The sequence below is a fragment of the Anastrepha ludens genome, chromosome 4, assembly GCF_028408465.1.
Source record: "Anastrepha ludens isolate Willacy chromosome 4, idAnaLude1.1, whole genome shotgun sequence".
Taxonomy (NCBI): Eukaryota; Metazoa; Arthropoda; class Insecta; order Diptera; family Tephritidae; genus Anastrepha; species Anastrepha ludens.
In genome coordinates this window covers 26007741-26027345 of record NC_071500.1, presented here as the reverse complement: position 1 = coordinate 26027345, position 19605 = coordinate 26007741, and the positions used below count along the sequence as shown (strand labels likewise).

Sequence of the window (19605 nt, the reverse complement as noted above, 5' to 3'; positions counted from 1 at the left end):
CGTGCGTAATACCGACCCCTAAAAATTTAGTTCCAGAAAAAATAAAATTATGAACACCCTTCAACTGAAAAAAACAGGGTTGATTACCGGGTACCTGCCCACCTTTTTTATTATGTTTTGGTAGAGTTTCGATGCTCAGCTGTTTATTGTGTTTGTATTACGTTTTTCTTACTTGCTATCGCAAGTTATTGTATATTGTTTCCTTTATTTTTCATACAAAAAATTTTATTCAGGCAGGAAATAAAATAGTGGTAACTATGAACGAAGGAGTAATCTCCGGTTACGAGAACTTTTTTAGTGGTTCTGGTTTGGTGAGCCGCTCTAAAGATTATTTAAACAACAATACAATATTATTGTTATCCCTTTGACCATATTGTAGCCATCGGACTTGGCAGTGGAAATGGCGTCGTCAACCTCGATACATCCAGTTGTTGAGTCAGATTATCATAAAGACACTGCACCTCTGACACAATTACAACATCAACATGTACGCCGTTTCCATCATCAATCGGTGTATAACAGTTCATTTGCGTCCACAAATGATATGACACAAACGGTGACCTCTGTACCCGGGAATGGAAATAGTGGCAATGTCAATGCTTTTACACAAATTCCTTTTGTACAAATTCATACAACGGATGTGCAGCCACAGAGTGCATTTAACAGTACTCGATTTAGACGCAGTGCCACCAGCAGTCATGAAGAAATAAAGGCAGAGCCAATTAAGTCTGAAAATGCCGAAGGTGCCAAAGAGCGGATAAACGCGACACCAACGCCACCAGGCTCAGCGCAACAGACCAGTGAAAATAACACCAATAAAAGTTTGATTCAAAATGAGAAGGACATTTGTGCGAAAAAAAAGAAGGCAAATTTAGACGCCAGGAGTGAAAACGCAAATGTGTCAAATATTGAAGACTCAACGATATGCTCTTCGGAAGACACTTCGCATGCACTTCCCGCCATTCATAAATGCCACCATTGTGCTTTTATAAGTTTATGTGAAAGTGGGTTACAGCTTCATGTCGATGCCATGCATCAAGTTAACTTTCAAATGTGTGCAAATTCTGTAAAACGTCCATCAATTCAATGTCCAGGTAAGCAACTACTACTTGTTATCGTGCGTTAAAAGTCTGTCGATAAATGTTTTTAGACTCCAACAGGTTAATTTAACAACAAAAAACAAATAACCAACAGCATTTTTCGCACATTGGCTCTTGAAATAAAATATATTTTAATTTACTTTTTCCGGAACTAGGTTGTGAGAATCTGTTCTACGCTTTCACAGTTATGGAAATTCATTTGCGAGAAGATCATTTAATGGCAGAGCAGGATATAATAGTACTGCTACGAGCTCTTAAAAATAAAAGCCAGGTTACAGAACATACATCCTCAACTAATGACTTAAAAACCACGGATGAAGCATCTCCAACAGAAATGTCCTTGAACGGTATGAACGGAACACAACGACGCAGTAGAATCTATTTGAAGAATGTGGAATGCTTGCGAGAACCGCATCGAGATCCTATCGAGCAGCAGGATAATCTCATTACTGATAGTCTCTTTCATTTTGAAAACGACGATTGCAATACATTAGTCAACATTGGTAGTATAAGCATGGAGGAGCAAGATCTTATAGGTATGCTCACAAACTCCGAACCGACATATCATAACAAAAGCGGCAATAGTGATGCTGAAAGGATGAGCCCTACCGTAGATGAAAATAAGTCAAGGAATCCACCGAAACAAAAGATTTCCATTAAGAGTGTTGATGTACTCCGGGAACCTGCGCTAGTGCGACGTGATTATGAGATGCAATCCTTTGATGATTTTATTAACGTCTGCAGCGATTTGAATCTGCATGTTGCTAACAACAGCGAAACGAACAACGGCGAAGTAAATGATGCAAGAGATAATGACGACAATGTACAATTTAATAATTATCCAGTAGTGTCGAATAGAGAGCCTCTGTTGGGTACCACCAGCGATACTGTCATCGCTGATTTTGCAAATGATTACGACAAACCTAGGAGACCTAAAATATATATAAAAAACGTAGATATATTGAAAGAGCCGATGACATTTTCGAGCAATATAAATGCTCCTAACCTAACGGATTCGACGAGCAACGTAATGAATTTCAATTTTATGCAACCGACATTGCCACAAATCGCCACCTCCTATCTAGAAACGGTGGACAACCTGAATGCAACAGTACCGACATTTAATGGTGGAATGTCGCAAATACCACTTGGCACCATATCAGACCAATATCTCTTTGACAGTGCGGGTAGTAACTTCTTGGTCAATCCGACATCATCTGCCTCCGCCGACAGCTACGCTTACGGCAATGAACCAAATTCAGAAAGTTTTCTAATGGAATCGAGTCGTTTCTCGATAACACCGAACACGATAACACCGCTAATAACTGAACCTACACCGCCTCCCCCTCCAATGGGCACATCTATGGTCAACACATCGAACTGTACGGGCGAAACACCACCAGCACATCACTCTACTGTACAAAAACAGAAAATTTTTATCAAAAACGTTGATATATTAAAAGAACCGCAGTTTCAGGAACCTCGAGGCTTGTTGCACCTGCGTACAGTCGATGAATTGAACCTAATGAACCGAAGAGAGGTTGAGAACTTAATAGCGCCTAATTTGGAGGGTAATCAGAGTAATATGGCTGAAGAGGATATCAGCGATAGTTTTACGAAATTAAAAAAAGCAAATGGTGAATCGCAGTCGACAGTTGAAAATTGCAGTGATAGCAATGTAATTGAAGCAATATCGTACGGATGCGAAGGTTTTAAGCTGAACGAATTTTCCACTCCAAATAGTTGGCATGATGACTACGATCTTGGTGAGGATATCAGGGAAATCATAACTAGCACAATGGCACCAAATTTACCAACATCACAGAAGATAATACATGACTTGGATACACCCCAGGTGTCACTTATTTCCATACCGGATATGGAGGAGCTCACAGTGGCAAATATTGGAGTAAATGGCGGGTCAGTGTTAGCAGAAGGTGAAGAAACTGCATTGGCAACGGGTGTTGTACAGCAACAAAGCAATACGAATTTCACCTTCGAATGTGAAGCTTCTACTGTGGATATAATTCAAGAACCCGTTTGCAGCGCTGATAATCCATCTGCTGATCCCGTTACGGTTTGTAATGCTACCTTGCCTGAGGTGCAAAAAGAACTCGAGCCAATGGGCGTATGCCAGTCTACAAGCACTCCGGAAGTATTAAAACAGGAACGCCTAAATCCAGCCCCGCCTGTAGAAAAATCTGATAAAGTGCCTTCTCAAAAAAATTACTTAATCAACTTCGGCGACATTCCGCCACTCACACCAATGAGCACGGCAACATGCACAATAAATACTTCGGCGAATACGGCAACATCCATTGTTGCTACAAGTGGTTTACCGGTACCGCCACTTGTGCCAATGTTATCAACGATTCAAATGTCAAAAACTGTAACGGCTACCAATACAGGTAGCACTACATCAACGCCTGCGGAACGAGGTCGAATTTATGTGGCGAATAATCTAATGCAAGCACCAAGTGCCACCTTGTTGCAGACTTCAACAGCCTCATCGATAGCTACAACAAATCAACAAGGAAAACAGCAAACCAAAACTCCAATTGCCGTGTCGGTAATGGGAGGAACTTCGGTGCGTGGTCGACCGTTCGGTTCGAATCGTACAGGCATAACAAAGCTTCGCAAGCAACCGCTAAACGGAGATGGAGCTGGCGTCTACCTCAAGTGCACAGTTGCGGGATGTGTTTTTCGATTTAAGAAGTCGAGCACACTAGAGTATCACATGAGGTGCCATAGCAAGTATGTCAAACATAAATATTAAATTTAATGAACTTCCTAGTGCAAATAGTTCACAACGATTCACATAACAGTTATTTCTTAGAGCATTAGGCCATTGCCTAATAGGTAACCCTGCTAGAAGGCTGGGAGTTCCATACTACGATTATTGTAGAAGCTGCTATAATACAGAAGAGGAGGAAACTATAAATCATCTCCTTGTCAGTGTGAGGGATTAGCTAGAACAATATTTTACACACTAAGTAGTGCATTTTTAACAGATGTAGCGGATATGGCGCATCATAAACTAAAGAAGTTAAGCTCGTTCATAAAAATCGCAAAATGGTTTAAAAGAGATCCCATAGTGTAAGGAAGAAGTTCCAATAGCATCACAACGGACCTACGATAGGCCTTTTTTTACTCCTTGTTCACTCCTCTGGGGAGCATAGGGCCTCTACAAGACTTGTCTTTTGTTGGTTTCGATAATGTATTTGATTTCTGACAGGGTAGGTGATTAGCTTGCCGCTACGATTGGTCTAAGTGTGTCATATTGGCAGCCACCAGACATACCTACCTACCTAGATCATTAGACAATCTGGTTAAATATAATCATATATAACACATGGGCTAAAAAGTCCCAGGCCTAACAAAGAAAACACGTTTTTTTTGTTCATCACCGTAATTTCCATCGAGAACAACGCTATCATTCCAGCGCCGCTCTAATACTTCAATACCACTTTTGTAGTACGATTCATCTTTTGCCTCAAAATAGGCCACGGTTTCAGCGCTAAGCTCTTCGTTCGAGCGAAATTTCTCACCGGCGAGCAGTTTTTTAGGTCTGCGAACAGCCAGTAGTCGCTGGGAGTCAAATCTAGCGAATACGGCGATAATATGGGAGCAATTCGAACTTCAATTCATCATCAATTTTGCCATTGTTTTGATTGACTTGTGGTACGATACGTTGTCTTGATGAAACAAAAACAAGGGGGTAAACGAGGCACCCACTTTGAACAGAGCTTTTCCACAGTCAAATTGTCATGCAATATAAGGCCAGGACGTTCTTTTGATATCTTTACGATGCCACCTAACTCACGCAACTTCACTTTTCGATCATTCAAAACCATTTTGTGGATTTTTTTGATGTTTTCTGGTGTTACCACCTCATTTTACTATCGTTTTATTGTTGTTTCCCCCGTAACACTATTCAAGCCATTGCTTCGCTTGAACGTCATTTTCCCCCTATCAAAAAGCAGTGTAAAATTAAAACACAAAACTTTTTTTGATTCGTTGTCTTGAAAATAACAAAAGTTATTCTTCTTCTTAGCACAAATAACTCACGAGCTAACGAATAGAATATCATGAAATTTTAACAGCTATATTTTTAAGGTTAGTACTAACTGAAAAAAGGTGAATGCAATAAAACTAGTGCCATCTATGTTTTAGGCCCGGGTTGTTGTTGTTGTTGTAGCAGCATAAACATTCCCCATACTTACATACGGGGAATGCTGCTGGAGTGACAGTCCTTGGCCGGATATAAATCCGGGTCGTTTCGGTAACGTAGAGCCGACTGTCGTGGAAACGGGTCTTTTCAGCCCATGTGTTATTAACACCCAAATAGATGAGAAGAATCGATTTAGCCATGTCTGTCTCATCGCTTGTCCTTGCTTGAAACTGTGCGGCCTTGTTGTAACAACAGATATTCCCAAAATTATTTAGGGATGCTGCTATAGTGACTATAGTCCTTGGCCGGATACAAATCCAGTACATTCAGGCAACATAAGGTAGTAGTCCGGTGTAACGACCGAAATTTCGACGTTTTTCATGAATCTTTTTTAAAAAGAAAATAAAATGCGATCGTTTTACAGTTTTTACATGTTTTTATTGGTGTTTTGAAGTATATAAAAAAATTGTTTAAAGTTAATTTTATATTAATTGGTTTAAAACTTGTGACGTCAAAGTTGAGTCCTTAAAAAACAGATGAGTTGGTTCGGGGAAATACACAGCCTTCCAAAGTCATCTGAAATAAAAAATTCAAAGAGTGAAAAGAGACTTGTGAAAAAAGTTCTTAAAATCTAAATTGTTTTCTTCATAAATTGTTTAAATTAAATTTATTATTATTAATTAAATTATTAAAAATTATTATTATTAAATTATTAAATGTTTTAAAAATCCGGGATCTAGATATGTGTGTCTAGGTTAAATTTTTAGCCAAATCGGTTGAATAGTTTTGAGTCAGTGATTCCCCAAAATTTCGAAAACATGGTTTTGAGAAAAACGCGTTTAAAGACGGTCAGAGCACCTGCTGCTGGCGTGTCCCACGCTTTCAGACACACTACGGCGCGCTCTCTTATTTTAGCTATAACTTTAAAAATAATTAAAATTTCTGTCAGAAATTTGTATAGTACCTGTATTTTTAGATGTTTTTCTTCCGAAAAATGTAAAAACAAAAATTAAATTTTTTGAACCCGTCACACTGGGCTACTACCATAAAACCTATTGTTATATAGTAGAAATTTTCCCCCATTATTGTAAAGGGAATGATGCTGATGGGACAGTTCTTGGTCGGATAGTGAGAACATAGACCCCACTTAGGGCTGCCAGACGTACGGATTTTAGCAACACATTTGCTGCTCTTTAATGACCAACATTTAAATGTACAAATTTATCGTAAATTTGTAATAAGTTCTGATTTTTTGTGTTAGTGTCTAAAAATTAATAAAATAGGACGAACTCAATAGGATGAACTCAATATAATGTACGCTTTAAATAATAAATATATACTAAATAATAAATAAATACTAAAATTTTAATGAGCTAAAGTTAGGAATATGTGCTTTACATGATTCTGCCCCAACATTTTGCTAAAAGCCTGCATCGGGTTAACAAATTTCTTCATTGAAATGTTTTAATATCGCATAAAGTCGTTTCAAAATTTGAAAGCTGGTGTTGGTTTATTTAAGTTCATCTAAACCTTTCAAATCTAATTTTTCATGTTTCTGGAATTGTCATTTACTTTAAAGAAATCTATATTCTATTGCAGCGATTCGTCGCCGCCGTCAAAGGCATGTCCCGAGTGCAAAGGTTCATTCACGAACTGGAATTCATTGCATACACATCTCTGGCGTACGCATAAAATCGACATGGAATTATATAGCTGTGAATTGTGCAGCTTCAAAACTCCCATATATTCACGCCTATTGAATACACATTCCAAAATTCATTACGATGAACGCAACTATAAATGTGATCAGTGCGACAAAGCTTTTAAGAATACCAAACAGTTGAAAAACCATCGTCGTTGGCATCGAAATCATAACAAAGCAACATCAACATCAGCAACAACAAAACGTGATCACCCTAGAAAGGATGATGCTATTACTTCGGAAAGTCAAGATCCAGCGTTGGCAGCAGCTGGATCCACGCTTTCGTCTGCAACTACATCGGTGCCTACTCGAAATTTTCATCGTTGTAAGGACTGCGATGCAGTTTTTTCACATCAGAAAACGTTGCGCGAACACTTATGCAAAAACGCCGCCGCAGCTGTGCAGTGCGAAGTGTGCGACCGCGTACTTACTTCGCGCTCCTCCTTAAAGTTGCACATGCAGTCACACGAGCCCGCACGACGTTTCAAATGCAATGCCTGTGACTATTCGACTAGTGATCATAACGCATTTCGGCGCCACAAAATGACTCACAACTCAAATGCAAAGATGTACGCCTGCGTCCACTGTGACTACAAATCAATACAAAGTGTAGCCTATCAGGTGAGCATGCAATTTTCATTTATTCAAATACGCAGATTATTTCATAGCTGGAAAAATATGTTTTCTTACGTAATCAATACATTCGCAAAGGGAAAATTAAAAAAAAGCCTTTAAAAATATTCCAGGGCAGTAGATATACGAGGTGTGTTCAAAAAGTATCGCGAATTTTGAATTTTCGCAGGTTACGTATATTCGAATTTCGATTTTTTTGTGGCGATATGCTGGTACTCATGTCTCTCACTCATGTTTCGGCTCGTCTTCGATTTTTACCTATTTAAAAAGGCGAATCAAAGAACCTGTATCAAATTTTGTGTGAAAAACGAAATTAAGTGCGCGAATGCATTCCGAATGTTGACTGTGTTAGACGGAGGAGCTACTTTGAACAAAAGCAACGTTTATCGGTGGTACAAAATGTTCTCAGAAAGCCGAGAAGATGTGAACGGCGAAAAGCGTGCCGGACGCCCGAGCACTTCAACAACAGACAAAAAAATTGATGAAGAGAAGAATATGGTATTGGCCAATAGTCGAATCACCCTTGCTGAGGACCTAGACATATCGATTGGCTCGTGCCGTTCTATTTTTTCAATGATTTGGGCATGAGACGGGTCGCCGCAAAATCAGTACAAAAACTGCTCAATTTCGACCAAAAGCAGCATCGCATGAACATTGCTTATGAGATGTTGGACTCTGTCCGCGACGACTCAAATTTGCTCCAGAGTGTCATAACTGGTGACGAATCGTCGGTTTATGGTTATAACATGGAAACCAAAGCTCAATCATCTCAATGGAAGCTGTCGCACGAATCAAGACCGAAAATAGCGCGCCAAGTTCGGTCGAATGTAAAAGTTTTGCTTACCGTTTTCTTCGATTGCAGGGGCGTTGTGCATCATGAGTTCTTGCCACTGGGTTAAACGGTCAATAAAGAATATTACCTGCGAGTTATGCGCAGTTTGCGCGAAGCAATCCGCCAGAAACGCCCGGGATTTGTGGAAGAACAAAAATTGGCTCTTGCATCACGATAAGGCCCCTGCTTACACATCGTTGCTTGTGCGCGACTTTTTGGCCAAAAACAATGCACTAACTATGCCACAGCCACCGCATTCCCCAGATCTGGCCCGCTGTGATTTTTTCTTTTTCCCGAAACTGAAGAGGCTAATGAAAAGATGACGGATGAGCGGATACGCTACGATTGGCGAGATAAATACGGCATCGAAGGAAAAGCTGAACAATATAAAAAAAAATATTTTTTGAAGTGCTACGAAGATTGGAAAAAACGTTGGCACAAGTGCATAATATCTCATGGGGATTACTTTGAATGGGACAAAATAGAGATTAATGAATAAATAAATATTTTTGAAAAAAAAAAAACACAAAATTCGCGATACTTTTTGAACACACCTCGTATGTTACATATACATATGTATATAGATAAAGAAAAAATATTTCTCATCCAATACCTCTTACGAAGTAGTTTTTTTCTTAAATTCCAGAATCCGTGCAACCTTTCCAATTCGTAAATTCGAGATAACTGTTATTTTTGGTCAGGTTTAAAAACATTGTGCCAAATTTCCATCAATTTTTATATCTTTGCTTATTTTTTCACTTCCTCTACAACTCTTCTACATAACACACCCTTTTTCTCCCATCCAGCAGTGAACTCTTCCACCATTTTGAGTCCTACTCTGATGAGAAGCTTCACCCTTATTTTCAAACCTTCATTCATAGATAGGATTTTTTTCAATGCGCATTCATTAAAGGTGGTGACACTAGACCAACAACAATGTTTTGTACGTTAAATTGTCAAAGCAAACGCAAAAAGAAACACATCAGCTGATTTACCGATACCATCTTTAATAGATTGACCTAGGTTTTGCTAAAAAAATTAAATTGTAAACTTAAATTGTTTTACAATTCTCTCACTATAAAATTTTTTTTTTAATATTATCTACACAACCTTCAAAAACGTAGCGATAATAAAATTAGCCGTTACCAGCCAAGGATGTTAGATTACCAGGTTTGGCCATCCGAAGCAAAATTGTGGGAGTAACTTCGGCTGCCGCCTCACAGGGATTTGGCAACAGACTTCTGCCCGCTCATCATCGTCACACGTATTCACTCACTTGTCCAATCATTCGTTTCTCAGACGGCAACGAGGCAACGTGAGTGTAAACTGGTCTGGTTTTTTTTTTTATATCACCAACATAATCTCTTTTTTTCGTAAGCAAACCTTGTACTGCAAAAGCAGTTTACGCATCTTGATGGATTTCTAAAGATACCTTAGTTTAAATCACGGCAAATATTGCCTTGATTGTGTTTTGTAGGAATTACATTCTTTCAAAAAAGTACCGGGAATAATAAATAATAAAACGCAAAATAATTGTTCAATCGAAGCAATAAACATATGCCAACGATTAGTTCAGTCATCAAAGTACTTTTTAAACGCGTTTGAAGATATCTTCTTCAGCTCTTTCAGCGAATTCTCATTAATGGCCTCTATCGACTCAAAGCGGCGTCCGCGGAGTGGCAATTTAAGTTTTGAGAAAAGGAAAAAGTCAGAGGTGGTTAAATCCGGTGAATACGGTGGTTGTTCGATGATATTTGTTGAGTTTTTGGTCAAAAAAGTGTTAGCAATATGAGCCTTGTGAGCCGGTGCGTTACCATGGGCAAGATCCATGAGTTTTTTTTTCCACATTCTCTCAAACGTCGCATAACTTCCAAATAATAATCTTTTGTTTATCGTAGCACCATTTGAAAGGAATTCCGAGTGCACAACACCATGATCAAAGAAAACGAGTAGCATGACTTTCACTTTTGACCGACTTTGACATGGTTTTTTGGGTTTAGCCTCATGGATAGCGCCGCCTGTTGACTGGTTTGCATGTCAAACTCATATACCCACGTCTCATCTCCTGTTATGATGTGCTGAATGAACGTTGGGTCCGAATTCACTTGCTCAAGCATGTCTTCAGCCACATTCTTCCGGTTTTGAAAGAAAGTCAACTCTCTTGGAACGAGTCGAGCAGCCACGCGTTTCCTGCCCTATTGATGGTGTAAAATGTTGCGAATTGATTCGTGAGGCACGCTAAGGTCACGAACTACCTACCTCAAACATAAATAATGCTTTTCCAGCACCATTTCCTTGACTTTGTCGATGTTTTCATCCGTTGAGGGGCAAATCTTCCACGACGTCTCGGTCCTCTGCAAAAGCCTTATACCACTCGTAGACCCGTGTTTTCGATAAAGCACACTCGCCATAGGCTTTCTGCAACATTTTCAACGATTCGGCATACGAAATCCCGTTCAAAACACAAAATTTAAGACAAATGAAAATCGCAGAGCACATCTACGGTCGACTGATATAATTATATGCCATAAACAAGCTAATGGACAGATCACGCTAAAACTCAGCGACTCTATGGAGGACAGTTGTACCAACATTCCAGCACAGAAAATTAGACATATGTGTAACGCGCGCTTTTTAACTGAACAATTCCCGATATTTTTTTAACAGAATGTATGCATAGTCGTGGCTTGGCGGTATCTGAATTATCTCTGGTCGGGACTGTGAATGTCATAATACAACCATTCATCATACAACCATAAGAACAAAATGGTATAGATCCATCGATTAACAATCAGTACTTTTTTTACTTTCTTACAGAAACACATTCAACAAAAGCATCCACAAGTAGCTGATTCGTATGTATATAAGTGCAAAATCTGTCCATACTCCACCATAAATAAAGCTCTGTTCGACATACATCAAGTGAAACATGAGAATAAGAATGACAAAAGTGAAACGGCAGTGGAAAACATTGCGATTGAAACGCAAAAGTCGTGTGGCAAGAAAAACACCCAAATTACCGAAAATGAGCCTGCGACAAAAACAAAGATTAAAGTTAAGAGCCATTTATTACTAACGACTCCAGCCGAGCCGTCGATGGAATTAAATGACATATGTTTTGATGCTATAACTGTACCGGCGTAGTAACTACAGAAGGTGGTAGCTTAAAGCGTGGATTTGTAATGCCATAAATGAAACAAATGAATTTTTAACTTTGAAGTTACGTTTATTTGAAAAATTCGATTAATTAGGTTTAATTAACTATTAATGTAGTTCTGTAATTATGTAAATACAATAGTTTAGATTAATTTTTTTACGCTCGACGACAATGCTAAACTAAGTTACCATTATTTGAATTTATTGCGAGCTTTTTCTTCCAACGAATAGCGTTATGAGCTAACAAATCATAGCACTTTCGTACGATACCACGCGTAAAACAAATTAAAGAAAATATTTACACATATCAATGCTTTTATTAATAAAAATTATTTGCCTAGGCTCGACTTGTCATTAGCATTGTCGTTGAATGGTGCTGAAATCAGCCTTGGGGCTCATTTGCAAATATGTATATACTCGTATGTGAATTTTTTAAGTATATAGCTATATACATATATAGCATCTTGTAGATTTCCAATGTGTACATAATGTAATATATAGATTTTTAAATTGATATACTTATACAATATATGAGAACAATTTGATATACTACATATGTATGTATGTATGAATGAGTATTTTTAACATTTGGCTACAAAATGTCGCTTCCTCATTTATCATCATCATCATCCATGCGCTTCTATTCTATTTTAATCGATTTGCTTCTCTCCATATATACCAGGTAACTCCGCTTGCATTCGCAACAATCGCACATAGGTTACCAACCTCCAATCTTCCGGATCATCGCCATGCTGTGTGAAAGTTGATGAATATGATACCAATTCTTGTGAACCATCCATATCAAAATCGGCAATTAGCATCGAGTTCTCCTGATTGTTCAGATCCGGTTGGCATATAACCTCGTTATGATCATTACGACAGAATTGCACGATGTTGCTCTGCGAGGTATTTTCAATGCTATACTCGGCGCCAACGAAAATCACCAGCATTACAGTTTCTGTAATCATTTGCATTTTGTAATTGTTGAGCAGTAAATTACTGCTACTGCTGCGCCGCAGGCGGGTAACATTCTGCTCCCCTAGCGGTAAAGTATACGTGCGCCTTTTCTTTATTAGATGATCGAATGCGCTGAACGGTTTGGTGGGAAAGTCGTGCACCAACTCTTCACTGCGTGATTTCTCATTCACACTTTGTCGCTTGGTTTTATTTGATGTAATATGGTTTTGCTTTGTTGTTTTTGTTGTATTTTCTTTGGCAATGTGGGACTTGGCCTTTTTATTTGCGAATGTCGCTGAGTTGCGCGCATTGTTCGCATTATTAGCTGAGGCCATGGTGTTATTCTCTTTGAATGCCTCATTAAGTGCTTCTTTGGGGTTATTCCATTTCCAAAATTTGATTATAAAGCCCGATTTTTCTTTTTCTCTGTTTTTGAAATGCCATTGTGCCGGTACCATGCCATACATTGCCGATTCGGTGAAATTTCGCAATATAAAAGTTTTGTTATTGCGCGTTTCGCGTAGCACGAATGTAACGTTGCAATCGTCGGGGCATTTACCACGATTTTCCACCACTAGTTCGCGTCCACTAAGTGAGTAAATATTGCGTTGCGCGTCAATTTCCTTGCGTTGGCCGTAATGACGATGCTGTGCAATTTTGGATGCCGGCAATAGCTTTTGTCCTGTTGCTATTGATTTGTTAGTTATGAGTGCAAATAAGTCTGCTAAGTTTTTCGATCGTTGAGCCTCGGTATTGTTCAGCCAACAGTTAAATGTTATTTTTTGCGAATTTTCCAATTGTAGCTTATGAACTATATCGCAGTCTTGCACCTTAAAGCCATCGCCCATTGGCTTGCCGTTGCGGCCAGAGAGTATGCGCAAAAAATTCCTTTCCTCAACTCTATGGTTACCAGCTCGTAGTTCACCCTTGTACACAAGATTGCGTGTGCGCATTTCGAAGGGCATACTGGTTACCATCAATATCTCTAGCACACCATCACCATCTAAGTCCGGCAGTATGACTGGAAAGTCTAATGCATCTACTCTATGCGGCGAACGTTCTTTGTAATGCCAGTGCCATTGACCTGAAATTGGATCGATTGAACGCAATTCACCAAATTCATCGAGCACCAAACAATCCGAACGCCCATTGCGATCTACATCAATGAGTGTACAATCAATGGCCACAGGCTCATCAACCATTTCATCGTACCATGCCACTGCGCCGGAATTTCCTATTAATGAGATAATTCCATTACGTTTTGCATTATTGCTATTCGGGAAGAAAGCATCGCCACGATACAAGAATATTAAATTATTCTCCCAATTTCGCAATCCGCTGACAATGTGAACGCCTCCCTTGAGCTCGATTTTCGTATAGTTGTTGAGCCAATTGTGTGTTCGTACTTGATCCACAAAGGCGGGGCATGTATTATTGCAGGGCACCAACCAAACGAAACCAAAAACAGCAAGTACGCACAAGAACAATGAAGATATAAAGCAACAGCGACGTGCAGGTGACATGGGCTCATGACTACTGAGATCTTTTGAACTGCCACGCCCTAAAATAGCTACGTTATCTGCGTCAATATGATGACGTTCGTCGTAGTCGCTGTTAAAACTGGAAAAACTACTGGCACGGTCATTCAAGCCTATGTCGGACATCATGACGGATCGGAATGAGTTTTGCATATTCGTGGTGTAGCTGCTGGGCCGTGACTCTGGTCTTTGCTTATTAATCGAGTGGTTGACTGCAAAAGAAAAATGTGCAAATTTACATACATAATCTTTCAAAGTCTGCAATTGTGTTAAATTAGTGATATCAAGAATGATCATCATAATAATAATGCCAAAATTATATATGTAAAAATATTGCTTTTACTATTATAGGATAGGTTAGGATAAATGGCTGCCGAAGCGAGGGCCCACTTGGACAAAGAATCAAATTCGTCCATTGCGATGCCATACAGAGGAAAAACAGAAGAGGGGTAACAAAAACTGAACAGGGGGAAAGGGAAAGAAGAGGCTTTGGATTGAAGATTGACGATCAAACGATGGCTAATTACATTAAGTTAACCGCTTTAAGCTGCTCATAAAATTCATCAGGAATGTAATATGTAAACCTGCTACCACGTGTAGCGAAAAAGTGAGAGCCCAGGTGTCTGAATCTTAGCCCGTCGAGAACTGGGTAGCTGAGAAAAAGGTGCTGAGACGATTCCACCTCATCCTCCAGACAGGTTCTGCAGAAAGGGCTTGAGGCAATCCCAAGTCTCACCGCCTGGATACCTAACGGGAAATACCCGGTAAGAACACACACCAAATTCGAGAGTTGTGGCTTTATTAACCTTAGAAGCTACCTTGAGCGCCCCCGATTTACCCGTGACCAGAAGGATTTCGCGACTTTGCACGTTTGCGCACTAACCCAGCGCTCGCTGTGTTGACGCTGATTACATAAATAGAAATAATTTACGCATATATCCTTTGTTAGGCTTTTGGCCGAGGTGCGTGTCTAAGGAGTCTGTTTGAAGAAGAGAGGATCAACTCTTCAGCCTGTCAAAATCTAGATGATTCGTTAACTTTGCCCATACTATTGCCATCAGTATGCTTACACGAAAGCTACAAGTAGAGAAAGCCCTGCATTATACAGAATAAGCGATGGGAGTCTTCCTTAATATATCTAGAGCCTTTTAGAATATGACCACGGAAGCCTTGATGGAAGGCCTAGAGTCAACTAGTATAGAACGTGCTATCCGACGATAGTGACGGCCGAGAGACTCCACAGGAGGAGTGCTCTCCCCTCTTCTGCGGTATCTAGTGAAGAATCAGATTCTCATCAAACTGTGAGGATAGCGAGCCAAAACTGACTGCGGACGTTTTGGCTGTTATCATCTCAGGTAGGTGTGCTCGAAATTGGTCGGTCTGGAAGTAAATCCACATAAGACAGACTTAACACTATTCACAAGAAAGTACAAGATTCCCAATAGGTCATCATCGATACTTGGAGAAGTTGAATATGTGACCGGCGCTATGAGCACAACCCCAACAGCGGCAATAGAAAGATTTGTCGACTGGTATCCAATCAAATTAGTAGTAAAATTCTGCCAAAAGACGCTGGCCAAAACTGGACAATTCTCACAAAGATTTTTTTGTCACAGTAATATAAAGGACATACACCGAAGATCAGACTACGTTATTTTACCAGTAAACTCTGAAAAGAAGCCTGGTCGCATAGCATTTGTCCTTAACGGCTCCCCACAAAAAATAGTCCAACGGGCTTAAATCATAGCTCCGAGGCGTCCAATTGATATCGGAATTTCGGCTGATTATTCGGTCTTCAAAAACGGTAGCCAAAAGTTCGAGTGTAACTTTGGCAGTGTGACAAGTTGCACCGTCCTGTTGAAACCAAATGTCGTCCATGTCATCCTCTTCAATTTTTAGAAACAACTCGTTGAGCATGTCACGGTAACGCTCGCCATTTACTGTAACCGCGGAAGAAGAAGAAGACTCACGACTTTGGAAATAGGTTTTCAATATTTCCCAATTTTGTTCAAGCGTCCCATTTCGTAAATGTCAAACCTTTAAGTAAATTATGAACACATTTGACATGTCATTTGTGTTACCATTCTCAAAAAAATAGGTGGTTCAAAAAGCAAACGCTATATGGCCCACCCTGAAGAACATAATGGCTGGCGGAAGGGTTTAGAATCCGATTACCACGCAGTAGTTTGATCTCCAAAAGTATTTCGAGCTTCCCCATTACTGTAGCATATCTCAAGCTGATATCTATACTGCAACCAAAGCTTTGGAATTTCCTTTATTTCAAGTCTAAAACATAATTATTGTTTTTACAGACCACTTAGCTTAAATTACTAAAGATAATTATTAAATAAATTAGAAAAAGAGTTTAGAAATTTATAAAATTCATTCTTTGAAACCGAAAAGTTAAGTGGAATAGAACTTGAGATCTCATTGAATTCCCTTAGAGCGCACCAAATTGGAGCATTACGCGCATAATTCGTGTTAAAAAATTTAAGATTAAATGGGTAAGTATTGCGTAGAGATCTCGTAGGAAAATGAAAGTGAATGCTACGTAATGAGGATGAACAATTAAATTTTCTTTTAATTACACTAAAAACAAAAGATAGTGAGTGTATGGACCTTCTACGCTCTAGAGACTTTAAGTTAATTAAAATCAAAGGGGAATTGTAGAAAGATATAGGATTTGAGAATTTTAACGACCCTCGACTCTCGCACAAATATTTTCATCGATAGTCAAGCTGCTATTAAAGCAATTATTGCTGCAATGACTAGCTCGGAATGCGTGCAACGCTGTAGATCCAAAATCTACGAGAATAGACATATCACAATTGGGTGCTGGGTACCAGTAAATGACATTTTGCTAATTGGTTTAGTAACAGATTTTCGTTACTCTAACTTTAACGCGAACTCGAAGCGAAAGGCCGGATCTAAGACGGCTATGACTAAGATATAGTATACAAAATAAGTTGGAGCATACTATGACAATGGACCATTAAGTTTAGAAACTATTGTATTTATCACGTAAATGGGGCCAAACTAAGGGTTCATTTATGAATTCCACTGAATTAAAAAAATATATATGTATATAACATATTTAAATGTTTTTGCTTTCACATTCACTTTTTTATAAATGTTAGTTCAAGGGTCCGATTTTTTTTTTCGCTTTCAGTTAACAGATATGTACCTATGTCAATTAATAAAAATCAGCAATAAAATTTGAGCTAAAAGTGACTACTTGTTTAAGTTCTGAATTTACGATTTCTATGACGTCTCCTAGTCCACATCATTCAAAAATTTGTTTACGTGGAATCTATTTTCCAAAATATTTTACATATTTTAAAAACTAGTATGCCGTTTTAGCTATCTAATAAAAAATAGTTTAAAAAACTAAAAAACACGCTTTTATTGCTAATCGAACTAAAAAGTAGAAAATAAATTTTAATGACAAAGAGACCTATAATGAAGTAATAGCAAATCGAACGAACAGTCATAGTCAACTACCTCAGAACAGAATTATAACAAAAATTAAGATACAAATAGAATAATTCAAATTAGAGTTAAAAGCGTGGGATGCATTTTGCTTCACTTTCATAACCTTCTGTACATAGGTAGTTGCCAATAGAATGATTGTAATATTTACTATATCCAGCATCCCACGCTTTTAACTCTAATTTGAATTATTCTATTTGTATCTTAATTTTTGTTATAATTCTGTTCTGAGGTAGTTGACTATGACTGTTCGTTCGATTTGCTATTACTTCATTATAGGTCTCTTTGTCATTAAAATTTATTTTCTACTTTTTAGTTCGATTAGCAATAAAAGCGTGTTTTTTAGTTTTTTAAACTATTTTTTATTTTCTACTTTTTAGTTCGATTAGCAAAAAAGCGTGTTTTTTAGTTTTTTTTTAAACTATTTTTTATTATGAATGAAAATTATTGTTATCATTGCAGTCAGTGAATTAATGATTCGATATATTCGTGTTATATAATATTTAATTCCTTTCTTATCGACTGTGAGTCTAAAGCGATGCAGTTATTGGCCGTGATAAAGAAGTAATCGGGATGAAGAACTTATTTCGTGGAGGGAGCCTGAGAAACTGATTTACAAGAATAAAAAAAGATTTTTCATTTTACAACCAAATTCACCTTACTTTTTGCCCACAGGTAAAAAAAAGAAAATATTAATCCTGGCAATCCTAATAAGGATAATGGAAAACTTTTATCAAATTATTGCATTGTCATCGGTCCTTGATAGGTGTGCAAAATTTCAAGTCGATCAGATTTTTAGAAGCCAGTGAAAATTAAGCTCAAAGATTCCGTTACATGCATACATACATACATACATACATACATACATACATACAACCCGACCTAATAAAAGTGTGTTAAAAAAAGATTCAAAGATTCAAATTCACCTTACTTTTTGCCCACAGGTAAAAAAAGAAAATATTAATCCTGGCAATCCTAATAAGGATAATGGAAAACTTTTATCAAATTATTGCATTGTCATCGGTCCTTGATAGGTGTGCAAAATTTCAAGTCGATCAGATGTTTAGAAGCCAGTGAAAATTAAGCTCAAAGATTCCGTTACATACATACATACATACATAGATACATACATACATACATACATACATACATACATACAACCCGACCTAATAAAAGTGTGTTAAAAAGGTGAATTTTTGTTAGAGTAATGTACGAAAAAAAAATACAAAGAAACAGCTAGGAAGATGCTAGGAACGCTGTCGAGAATAATCGTTCCATACAAATTAATCCACTCTAATGTGCGTTCATAGTAAAATATAAAACATTTTCGGGCTTATAAAAAATTTGTTTACTTCAGCATAACATAATATGTATGTGTAGATGTACATATGTTTGTGTACACTGGTATTATAAGAAATTTGCCGCGGATTATCAATAATCCGATAGCAAAGTTTTCCCATACAAACTATGTCGGTTTGTCCACTTACCTACAATTGTTGCTGGAAGCGAATGATTACTCGTGATATGTGCCGTATTTAAGTTGCTTTGCAGCTGTTGTAGGGCGAGACTTTTTGGGGGCTCTTTTTTACAAGCACTTCCGTTCTGATTCACTTGATTTTGGTGGTATATTTGATGCTTTGGATGCTTTGTGCTGTTATGAATCTCTTCCTCAGAGTCCTCGTCGGAATCAGTAATCACCTGATTTAACGGTGCATAGATAGCTTGGTGTGGATATTCCATATGAAGCATTGTAGCTACATTGTTGCAGAAACGAAATGAAGAGCCAACGGGGCGCATGAGAAAAATCAATAAGTAAGTAATGAATTATGTTTCACTTTTGTTTACCTGAGTTGGTTTTTTTACTTTTTCATTTGTCAACCACATAGTTTAACGATTTAATGCATTTGATTTTAACAATTTTTTATAATCAAATTTAAGAGTGATTTAAACTAATTTTCACCATTCGATGAGATCTAACTGCACTTTAACGGTAATGTATGCTAATGCAATGAGGGGTCGGCCACTTC

At 38.2% G+C, this 19605-nt stretch overlaps 2 protein-coding genes across 3 annotated transcripts; one reads left to right on the top strand and one right to left on the bottom strand.

Annotated features, from left to right (window-relative positions):
- The first annotated feature begins 142 nt into the window (after positions 1–142).
- Positions 143–12111, top strand: LOC128861283 (uncharacterized). Of its 2 annotated transcripts, none has more exons than XM_054099301.1 (5): positions 143–311; positions 380–1094; positions 1256–3854; positions 6871–7594; positions 11256–12111. In XM_054099301.1, exons 1-5 carry the CDS (start codon positions 258–260, stop codon positions 11580–11582), a joined length of 4419 nt encoding a protein of 1472 aa, XP_053955276.1. In that variant the 5' UTR covers positions 143–257; the 3' UTR covers positions 11583–12111. The 2 variants fall into 2 exon arrangements, with proteins under 2 accessions (XP_053955276.1, XP_053955277.1); XM_054099302.1 differs by having other exon boundaries at positions 145–251.
- Positions 12112–12126: 15 nt separating this feature from the next.
- LOC128861284 (uncharacterized) lies at positions 12127–19605 on the bottom strand. The gene is made up of 3 exons (XM_054099303.1): positions 19424–19605; positions 19066–19332; positions 12127–14301 (listed from the first exon to the last, which is right to left on the bottom strand). The coding sequence occupies exons 2-3, from the start codon at positions 19325–19327 to the stop codon at positions 12245–12247; spliced, it is 2319 nt and encodes a 772-aa protein (XP_053955278.1). The 5' UTR covers positions 19328–19332; positions 19424–19605; the 3' UTR covers positions 12127–12244.